The 11,738-nt window shown below is 39.0% G+C and overlaps 1 protein-coding gene across 5 annotated transcripts in view; it reads left to right on the forward strand.

Moving 5' to 3' along the window:
• EVC (EvC ciliary complex subunit 1) overlaps positions 1-11,738 on the forward strand; it is a 44,278-nt gene that overhangs the window by 19,117 nt on the left and 13,423 nt on the right. For all 5 annotated transcript variants that reach the window (XM_064151472.1, XM_064151473.1, XM_064151475.1 and 2 more), the window contains 3 exons: positions 5,907-6,119; positions 10,134-10,243; positions 11,479-11,689. In XM_064151472.1, coding sequence (XP_064007542.1) covers positions 5,907-6,119; positions 10,134-10,243; positions 11,479-11,689 — 534 coding nt within the window. The remainder of the gene's footprint in view (positions 1-5,906; positions 6,120-10,133; positions 10,244-11,478; positions 11,690-11,738) is intronic.

Consider the following 11,738-nt stretch of genomic DNA (forward strand, 5'->3'; position numbering starts at 1 on the left):
TTAAATGAATAAACATTCTGTTGTTCTCTTAATCTCCATAGTTCCATAACTGCAAGCATGTGTTACTAAGTAAATTAGAAGGCCAGAAGAGAACTTCACCATTAGAGAGTTCTATTCTGTTGCTTTCTTATCATTCCAATGGCAATGGCACCCTAGCAGTATTACTGAAAGAAACCAGTGAAGCTCTCTAAAGTCACCCTGGCATGCCCCACAGATACTTGGTTCAGACAAATGACCATTTGGAATCATACCCAGTAAGTTCACGTAGTGCCATAGCGCCAATGTTAGAGTGGTGGACGATAGCCAGTTAGTTACAGTTAGGTCCCATTCTCAGGCTTGCCTTCAGCTAAGAGCAGTTACTAGTAGCTTTCAAAGCAATGATCTTAGAGCATACAGGTGCCTCCACCTTATGTATCACCTGTATCAAAGCTTGTAATTTAGGTGACAAACCAGAACCACACCTTAAGTACAATATTTCCAGGAGTTGCACTCTAACAAATGTACTCAGCCAAGTATGGAAGCCCAGTTGCCCAGCCATTGCCGTAACAGCTATATATAAAAGGTTTTCCAAGGGAAAAGGACCTGGTAAGGTCCTTTATTACCTTGTGATAAAAATTTATATGCGATAAAAAGTTCAGGCCTTTTGACCCTTCATCACTTCTGTGCTAGAATGACTTACTTCAACAGTTACCTTGGTTTGTCTTAGTATAAGCAAGCAGGGAAGCAAGCCTGACAAACTTAGTTTCATGAAAATATTACTTCACTGCAGGAGTTGATATTAAAGTATATGGAAGAGGTCATCACATGACCATTCCTGGGGACAGAAGAAAAGATGTTGCTCACCTGTAAGCGACACTAACTTGTGGGAGAAGATCTTTGCTTTATTGTCACAATGTTATTGTAAGCCCTTCTCAAATTTCTGTGCCTTTTCTTTTTCATTTTTCCCCTTTTAAACAGTTTGTGAGTTCATCAAGACAGATTTATATAACCCTCCAACACTACTGTAGCCTGTAGTGCTACAGGACATCAAAGAATTATCCAGATGGTGAATAAATATGTAAAAAAGCAATGATCTGGAAGCTGACTGTGTTTGCATAGACTAATTGAGTAGGTTTGTTTTGTGTACACATGAATAAATCAATTAAAAATTATTTAACCAAGGTTAATGGAATCTGTTGATGCTTGAAGTGAATGAATGGGTAATATTTGGAGGATAGCTTAGGACTTTTTAGCCATACTAGTGGATTAAAATAGTGCACTGTAGGTATAGAGTCTGTGACTAGACACAGGCTTCATAACTAATTTTTGAAGTGCAGTTTAGGGAATGGGGGCAAATTATTTTGGTTATCAAAATCTATCATGGTTGAAGGAGGAATTGAATCAGAGGTAATTCAATGGCTGGGCTTAATATTTTCATAAACACAGGCTGCAGAATTATCCCAGTCATATAGGATACTGGGCTCTGGTATTGGCTTGAGGACCTTTTCAGCTGCCAAGTTTTCACTTGAATTTTCTTTTACATGTCAGCAAAAGCACCTCCCCCCCCCCACCCCATATACCTTGTTCTGTTCCTTGCGATCTCTTGAAGAGATAAACGGCCAGCTCCTTGCAAGCCTCTCCCAGGTTTGGCAAGTCACATGTTCGCTAACCTTTAATCCTTTCTTTCTCCTATTTTTTGATGAGCTACCTGTTTATTTCACTAGGAAAGGGAGAAATGAAAAGAGGTTGGTGGCTAACGATTCATTATTAAGAAAACAGACATGCAGGTTGCACAAAGGAAATCAATTAACAGCTAGGAATGACTTAGTCCATGATAAGATAATTATTTTTTCTCAGCCTTAATGTCAAAACCATAAGAACACACCATTTACTGTCATTTACAATTCCCCTTTGCTGAGAGCAGTTCACCAGAACATTATTTCATTTGACTTGACAGAATATAGAAATGCACAGAAATGTAGAATAAAATCTATTAAGTAATGAGGATTTTCAGCAGGCAAAACAATAAACACTTATGAATGAGTAAACATGAATGTGACTTTGAAACACTGCATTTGATGTTTTCCTTTGCTAAAAAAAGGATTTTTTTTTCCAAAATAAAATTGCAGAATCTCAGAGACTTACTCTTTTACTTTCTTTATATCATTTCATTAATATGAGATGTGGGGAGGATGCTTTTCATAGTGTAGGCTGCATTTTTGAGTACTAAGGGCTAGCTTCTTTGCAAGATGAATCACCCACAGCTTGTCTCAGATGAAATCCTTATCAGAAACCTCCACCACAAATGTTCCCTTCTGAAAATTTTGCCCTGTGGCTTACTCCAAAGACAGATGAAATCTGCACTCTTACCATGCAGGCTCAGTCTAGTTCTGGGTTTGACCACTGCTTAAATTTGATCTGGTCATTTCAGTCAAAGCTGAGAGAAGGTACCTGAGTAGGAGAGCCTTAATTCTGAAGTTTGCTTCTTGCCTTATCGCATAAGAAAATGTATTTTTACCTTTAAATGGATTGACAATCTGTTACTAGTTCAATCTAGTAAAGGACATAACCTTCTGTACAAAGGCAAGTTTCTAAAAGAGAAGTACAAAAGGAGACGTTTGAAACTGAATAAATCAAGCACCAGTGAGGGGTTAAGACTGGAATTTCAATGAACCTCCATTTAAATGCATGGACATCCAACTTCTTTTTTTTGTAGTAGCTTGTGGTAAGGATGACTTGAACATTATTGTCTCTTAGAAGTGTTAGGATGCTTAAAAGCAGTTTTCTGTTTTCATTTTCCAGTTGGAATGCCACATGGAAGAGGGTACAAAGTACATGAAATCAGCTTTTCCCCATTTAGCAGGAGTGGCTAATGATGTCCAGGAAAGTTTGAAGTATTTATGGGGTACATGATTTGAGTAGTGAATCTATGTCCTTACTTACTCTTTCATTACATTCACATGAGATGCAGATAAGGAGATGCATCTCTTGCCTTCTGAACAAGTATCCTAGCCCTTGAGTTTCTGGAGGTATGTGCAAGAGTGTTTTACAGCTTTGACGAGAAATTTTAATCTTAATGAAATGCTGTTGTTTCCCAAATTAACTAATAACTGTGCAGTAGCCTCTGGGAAACAATATATACTAGTCAGTGGCTGGCCAGGAAAATACAGTACAGTCAGTCTTTCTAAATAAATTTCCCAGCTTCGCTGTTCACTTTGCTCTCATCTGCATGTAGGAACCTTTTAATCATTTGGATTTGAGAGAAAGTATTAATAATGTTCTCTGGTTTTGTAGAGAAATCTGATAAGCTGTATATTTCCCTTTTTTTGACAAAATTAAGTATTTATTGGCTCGTTTGAAATTCAGATGCACTCAGCATTTTAATCTGAGCCCATTTTGTATCTGCATCTACCCCATGGTATTTCTTTATGCTTGATGAATTTCTCTGGAGGTTTTTTGAAAAGCTTTGAGATTGACTGCCAGGTACTACCAAACAGGTTCATTCAACACTGCAATCAGCTATTCTATTAATGGAATCAATCTGAATAAATTTCATTAAGTGAAAAGTTCTAAAAAACAAGAGATGGCATATCAGGAAGCTTCTAAGAACTATTTTGTAGACATTTTAGTCAAAAAATAAGATTGTGGAAGCAGTAGGATGTCTTACCCATTTCCCTTTTTTATTGTAGAAAGCTAGCTTTGTAATCTATAGTCTGCCATCGCCACTCACAGGCTTTATTGCTGTTCAGATCAAGTACATTCCTTAGAGTACAAATAGTTCTGAACTATTTTGTTAGCTTTGAGTCAGTTTGGTAGGATTCAATCACATCTGCAATCTTCCCTAAATGGAACCTTACGATTTCTGCTGCCTCATTTTAAAAGGCCATTTCACTGTGCTTTTTCAAGTGCTGCGTTAAACAGGGTAGCTATTGCACTGTACCTGTGCTATGTCCTCTGCTTAGGGCATGCTGTCCACCTTAGAGTCTGGCTTGCAAGGACTGCCAGAGATCTAATGTCCATATAATTGTGTTCAGATTAAAGAAGCTATCAGCCAGTGGTTCCTTAAGCACTGGAGAGAGGTTAGTATTCTGCTGTTCATCACTAAGGCTGGTTTGTGATCCTGGACCACCGATGAGACCAGTAAATGCAAGACTGTGTGCTGCACAGAGAGAATTTTTAGCAGAACTTAGAGGGAAGATGCTCAGTCCTGTTAAAAATCACTATCCCAGAGACTTAAAGCACCTGAACAGCTTCCTGTTGCTTTGTACATCAATTTGCAGCACTCCTGAAGAATATCCTGCTTACTCCTGTTTTCCACCCCTGTGTTCACCCAGTGATTTTAAAAGGATTGTTAATGTGAAAAACTGTTCCTGGAATTCTGATCCCACTTTCTTGTGTCTTTTCATACGCGAATTTCAGCAGACTATTTTTGCAAACAAATAGTTAATCACCCTTGTTCTAAAGATAGTCATATAAAGAAGCTGCAGGGAACACAAGCAGAACTCTATTCACTTGGCCTTTAAATAAAGTGGCAATCAAGGCAAGTACCAAAATACCTTCTTTATGTTGTGTGCAAAAGACTTCCTGGTAAATAATAATCTAGAGCCATCAGCGTGCCAGGGAGGTGCTATCAGTTCTGCAGCAAAGTGATGTAGCTGCCATAGGTGGAACTTTGTTTAAAAATAGATTCCTTTAATTCCCTGCCTGAGATCTTTCGAGATTGCAGCAGAAATGCCACAGACTTCTCTAGACTGCTTTTGAACTATTTCAGACCCAATAAGAATTTTTCTATTCCTTAAACACCCAGTAAAGGTAGAACTTGTCCTGTAAGGCTAGTAAAGCTAGTTAGAAGAACATGTTAAGAACATCTAAATAAATCTCTTAGTATTTAAGGATTTCTAGATTTTGATCACTTAAGAGATTGTAATTAAACCTCTGTGTAAAAGAATGAAACAGCTAGAAGATTTGACTCGTTCCTATGATAGAACCATAAAATTGTTCAGGTTGGAAGATACCTTAATGATTGGACTTGATGACCTTAAACTCAGCACAGCCATGTCCCTCAGCACCAGGTCTATGCAACTTTTGACTACCTCCAGAGATGGCAACTCAACCACTTCCTGGGCAGCCTGTTCTTGCAAGAGGAATGCTGAAGGATTTAGAAAAATTAGCTGTATTTTAAAGGAAAAGACAGAAGTGTTTTCAAAAAAGCTAACACTGATGTACAATGAAAGCAAAACTAAGTAGGCAATAGATCTTTTTGGACTGGTAAGATCATGTGGAACTCACACAAAAATAGATCTTCATGCTGCTAGAGTACTGCAGTGTCTGTGTCACCTTTCTAGTGTGTTTTTGTTTTCTGTCTTCTGCTGGGGAAAGCTACTTTCCTTCACTACTCCTCTTCAGGGATTATCTAAAATCATAGCAAGTTTGCAAACAGAGTTTGTAGCATCACTTTGTATTTGCCAATGAAATTACATGTTCTGAACAGACTTTATAGTTTGGATGCCATCTAACTAAATCACCCAAACTCTTCCTCTGACTGCAACAGCCTCATCAATTTAGAGCCACTCATGTGGGACTAGGTTTAATAAAACCACCAAAAGATGTTTGTTTTCGTATGCTTGAACCTTCCATCAGAAGGAATTTGAACCTTCCATCAGAAGGAATTTGCATAATTCTGTCCTTTAGAGATTGAACCAACCCTTAATGTCAATTTTGCCTAATTAAAAGCTGTACTGTCCCTTCTAACCCTTCCTTCTCTTTATGCATTTCATATCAGCACCTTTGAAAACGTGCCTATGGTTGGTCACTACCCCAGTGTCTTTGCTGGGACATGGTTCTCTCAGTTGCATCATGAATACATGCAGAGAAACAGATCTGATGAGCTGAGAGTTCACTTTCTCACCTGCATCTCTCTCTGTTAGGAGCTGTACTCCAAAGCTTCCCATGCTTTAGAGAAGTTGGTGGTGGAGCTGTTTCTTCAGACCCTGCCTGTTGCAACTGGCCTCTCTGCAAAAGAATGTGAGCTTCTGATAGAGGAATGGCAGGAGAATTTGGTCCCTCAGCTGGAGAAATGGGAGACCCACCGCCAGAGACGCTGGAAGCTTTTCCAGGAACAGCTACTGCAAGACAAAGAAGTAAGATCCATGTTAGATTATGGGGGTATCCCATTCTAAAACCAGAAATATGGAAAAAAATTATCAAAATACTTACCTGTGGGGAGCATTTTATGTATAAATATACAGCCCAGCTCTAGACACAGGCATAGGCAGTTGACATGCGGTGTGGAATAAACATATGCTATGCATGTAGGCTTGCATAGAGGAATCAAAGAGCAATTACTGAACATCTGTCCACAGTGTTAGATGACACTGTCAGCACATAAACAAATTTTGGCAAGGCTGCTGTCTGATGTCCTCAACTCTTCAGCATCTACATAAACAATTCAAAAGTAAAATAAAAAACAACCTTCATGTATTCTGTTTGGAGAGGGTACAGATGAGTACTGTTTACAGGAAAAGAGACCTCACAGTGATAAATATCTCTTTTTATGTATTAATACTATAATAGTTGGAAACATGAGAGGCACTTTATGTAAAACTTACTCTGAGAAGGTGAAAAAGCACACATCTAGCTTTCCTGTTCTGTCTGTGCCCAGCAATGGGGGGCATTAACACCAGACAAGACAAGCAGGCAGAGTACATGTGAAGGCATTTTTATATTTTTTTCTATTATCTTTCCTAACATTTATACATACACAGAATATATATCCTCTGGGAAAACTATCTTTTGCAAAGAAAAAAAGATCAGTTTCATATTTAATTTTGCCTTAAATGCTTGGAGAATGTAAGTGAGGCAAATGGGAACATACAGCTACTGAAAATAAATGTTCAGGATTTTCCCACCTAGCCTCTACCTCATGATTTCTGCAGAGGAGCTCTCCTGCCTGGACAGTGGTTTGAGGGAGCAGACTGCTGCGCCAAGCTGAGGCATTCACTTGGTATTCGATGTGCATCACACCCCATCTACAGGCTGCTAGAGAGAAATGGCTTTGTTTCCATTTCCTCAATCAGTGCTCAAAAAGCCCTTCTGAGAGCTGCAAGAAAAAAAAGAGTGAGCTTACAACAGCAAATTAGATCCAAGTATCTGAGGTAGAACTCAAAAGATTGTGTGAGTTTCATCACCTGCGAAAGGCATATTTCTCACCATTATGGTCATACCTAATGTTAGCAGTGCTTCAGAAGGTCTTCTAACAGACTTGTCGCCAGGAAGCAAAATGCTGAGAAGCTTACAGAATAAAATGGGGTAAGAAGATTTCGCAGCACCCAGAAATGTGGACCAGTATCTGCGTACCACACATGGTGTGCACTTTAACGCATTCTCCTTGGAATGACTCCTGAAGAAGCCAGGCATTCCTTGGAGCTTTACTGCCCCATTTACCATGCTTTTGTCACTGTTTTTTCTATTTAAAAGGAGAAATGGGAGAGTCTGAGCTTTCTTCCATATAATGATTCTGTACAGCAGCATAGTTTTCTCCACTCTGTTCTGACCTGTCTCTGAGCAAAGTAAGGCTGTTCCCAAGAACAGGAAAGCTTGGAGAGGCACCCAATGACTTGACCCAGCATTGGAAGATCAGTGCAGCACAAAGCTTGAGCTTTCCACCTGGCTTGATGAAAAAATTATCTCCTTTTTGTTAATCTTCAGCCATAGACCAGAAGCCTCAAATTAAGATTCTCAGAGAATCTTTGCTGTTGCGTTTGTGCCCGTATGTGTTGGATCTAATATTTTAAAGATGGAAAATACTCATCTCTTTCAGCCTATCCCAGCGTGCTGCTGGGATGTTGCTTCCAATAAAACATACTTATTCCCAGCTGATCCTTAACTTCCCAGTCATCTTCCTAATAGCCCTTTTGAAACAAAACACTGGTTTAGTATTGTTCCAAATCTCAGTTTCCCTTATTTATCATCCCATCTTCAGTGCATAGTTCCATCTTAAATGCATAACTCGATCTTTCCTCTTTGTTGTTTTATTACTTGTGTGGTTGATGTGCTTCTACTGTTCAGCTGCATAAGTGTTCTAGGGGGATTTTCTTCTGCGTTCTCAGCTTTCCATTGGTCTCAGGGAGGTAAAGAGACCTTCTATAAATTTTACATACAGCTTACCTGAAATGCTCTCACAGTGAAAAAGGTGACTCATTCTTTTCCTTTGAAAGAAGCTGTATTCAGCACTACAGAACTAGGCTGTTTCTTTGTAAACAGAAATGAAGAACTATTCCCTGTCTTAGTTCTCCATTCTGGATGTCTTTTTGGATAACATGTGCTGGTAGCAGTAGAGGTGCTAAATGTTGGGTTCTCAGATGCAATATTATATCATTTACCATTATAGTTGGAACTCAGATGTCTCCTGGCTTCTGTGTCTTGGTGATCTATGCCCTTGCAGACTGGTCTTTCTACAGCAACCTCTCAGTGAATAATCAGGTCTCCAAAAATGATGGAGCTATAGCCAGTCTCTCATTGAAAATAAAAAAAAATCTAGAAAGCAAAAAGTAATTTTCAACCCTTCTTTTAACTGAAGAGACATTAAAATGAATCCAGAAGATGTATGCAGAAAGGTGTTAAACACTTGGAAGCTGTAGACAGAGAGCTGCTAAAAGGAAATACTGATACAGTCGTTACTTCAGGCATTTGACATCTGTCAGAATGATATCTGGTAGACCTTGATTTACTACATTCAGCATGCAGTCAGTGCTCAGAGCACTGTGCTCAGTCGTGCTCTGTGATTTTTAACAATTGCCTAGACTCACATCAGTTCAGGTCTGGCTACACAGGTAGGTCTTGCAGCTCTTCCTGAGACCAGCCTGGTGGGCTCCCTGGTGTTACAGAGACATTCAGGCTGTGCAGTTCTTATGCTCAGTTGCACTCTTTCCATCTGTCATCTGTTGTTGACTGCCTGCCCATCATTCTCAGGCATCCTGCTCAGGAGTATGCGTTTTGGTAAGGTTTTCTGTGTTGAGAGGGATCAATTACATCTGTTGCTGTGTATATGACAGAGAAGGTACTATCCAAGAAAGACACTGATATTTAAGCCAAAGATGATGTGGTTTCTGGTGTTTGCACTTCGTTCTGTACTCACAGATAAAGCCTCTACCCTGCACAGTTCACTGCTTCCCAGTGAAGAGACTATCAAATCCAGCAGGAAGGACTAGTACTACTCCTCACACTACAATTCCTAACACCAACAATGCAATGCAATTGCACATCTAACTCTTTGTTAGACATAAATGACCTAGTGAAACTTTGCTGGCTAGAATAGTAGAAAACAAGGTCCCTTTTGTTCTGAATGAGGCTAGAACATGATGTAAAGCTGTCAGAGAGCCTGGACATTACATTTAACGTAGAGATCTGCATACAACCTGCATTTATCCAGCTGCTAGGGCAGCCTACAATATATTCTTCATCTCTCACAGCAATAGAGTTTGGGCTTTACAACTGCCTCATTTTATGGCTTATTGTTCTTTAAATTCTAGCAATATACTGAACAAAATCTTAGGCCCTTATCTCCAGAAGTTTACAGTCTAATGGAAAATCCATCAAAGCATTTGAAAATTAAATTCTTTTAGATAAATATGACCCTGAACTTGCAGTCTATTAACCTCATCACACAATCTCCAGATCTAACTATTAGCACTGTGTACTACACACAAAAGTGTGATGAAAGATGGTATCTTTATTTTGTTCAGTGAAAATAAAAGTATTCTCTACTAGTGGAAGAATAAACAACAAAAGCCCACACAACCTCCTGATAAGATATGATGCAATATTTTGTGCCATATTGTTCATTTTCTCTTCTTAGCCTGTGTCTGAAACCAGAAAAATCTTTGGAAGATACATCTCAGGGCAAATCCAAACCAGTGCAAAGCCTCCCTTTCTTTTCAGTGAGCATTGTTTAAGACTTTGCTCATTGAGAAAAAGATATTCCTAAGTAGAATAAATTTAATTTAGTATGAGTTTGTTTCTTGAAATTAGGGGATGATGGTTTTGGGGGGTTGTTTAGCAAAATAAGATCTAATAAGCCCCTGATTCTTTATGTGGTTACTAGAATGACTGAAATCAGAATATCTTACAATTGTCATTTTCCCTGCTGCTTTTAGTTGTGGATAAAGGAATATGCTCTGTCTGCTGTGATGCAGAAACACGTGACTGAGAAACAAGAGAAGATAATTCAGGGTGTCGTAAGCAGACTTGGATGCCTCAGTGATGGGTAAGCACTGGTGTAAAGCTGCACTTCTGTATGTATAGACCAAAACTCGTGTACATAACAGTGTGGAGAGCAGTGTTAGGGCATTATGAGCATCTTCAGGCAGAAAGGCAGTTACTCTAATTTGCTAGTATTAAATCAGATTTAGAAGCAATATTGTGACTCCTGGTAATTAGAAAAAGTAGTCTTTTGCAATTTGTCAAGTGGTGTGCTTTTGTATGTCTGCTGCTATGTTTGGGAACAATTTCAAATCTTGAGTCAGCCTCTCCTTACACTCTGTATGTCACACTGGAGTTGGATAAACTTCAAGATAAAATGTTCTATCCTGCACCATTTGACTCTGCCTTTGTTTTGTGCTATTGCAGTACCACTGACCATCACTTTGTATGACGTGATTCATCTTGCATTCTCTCTCTGTATTCACCAAAGAAACATCCAGTTTTATCTCATCTTTGTATAGTTAAACATCTCTTTTCCCCAATTGTGTCATATCTACCTTGTTTGGATCAAGATAATTCATTTAACATGGTTCTCACATTCTCAAAGATCAACAAATTTTTAGCTTGTCTGTTTGGAATATTTGTATTATTGCCATTGCACTCCTTTTTTGGCTCTACTTTTCAGTTTAACCTTACATTTGCACCTTCTCTGACTGGAGTGTTTTGCAGCATTCAGAGCTCATGGTGCCTTACACGTACACACATGAGATACAGGTACAAACAACGTCATCCCAAGTATGCACACAGATTTCACTCACCTGGCTCAGAACCAGCTTTGAAATTTGATGTCTTGTTTGAAATTCACCACAGACATGGTATCAGCCACACCTGATGTGCCATCTAACACTGGCCTCTTCAGTGTCTCTCCAGAGTGTCCCTCTTTGTTGATCTCAGATACACTGTCTTGCATTTTCTTGAAATAACTTTCCTGTAGTTCTGATTACATTCTCTTTTCATCTTCCTTCAAGTCTCCTATTAAAGAAGATTTTATTATTGATTATAGATGATTGTTTATCTATTTTGGTACTGTTTTTATTTTAACTTCATTATGACAGAAGTCTGTCACATTAATACCCATTCTCTGCACCTGAGCAGCTTTCCAAGCTATGCTTTGTATGAGAAAATATAACACAGAGTGAAAGGTAACTCTTGTTGTCTTTGAGCAATGGATTTGCTGAATACAGTTGTGCCAGTCAGCAAACAGCTTACCTGATTCATTTTTAATGATCTTTCCTGCAGGTCTGTTAACTATATCTTGCAAAAGCACCGACTTCTGCTGTGTTCAGTACTCAGCAGGTTAACCCTCCGAAGAGTTGGAATGGCAGCACTGGCCCGCATGAGACTGTCCAGAAAGAAGAGCTTGATTCAGGAACTGAAGGAGCAGCATACCCTACAGAAGGGATCCTCCACATGTCAAGATGAGGACCAGTGGCAGTTACAGAAAGCAGTGGTAGGTAGAGTGTCTGCCTGTGTTTATTTTTGATGGAAATAATGAAAGA

The sequence above is a fragment of the Pogoniulus pusillus genome, chromosome 11 (assembly GCF_015220805.1).
Source record: "Pogoniulus pusillus isolate bPogPus1 chromosome 11, bPogPus1.pri, whole genome shotgun sequence".
Taxonomy (NCBI): Eukaryota; Metazoa; Chordata; class Aves; order Piciformes; family Lybiidae; genus Pogoniulus; species Pogoniulus pusillus.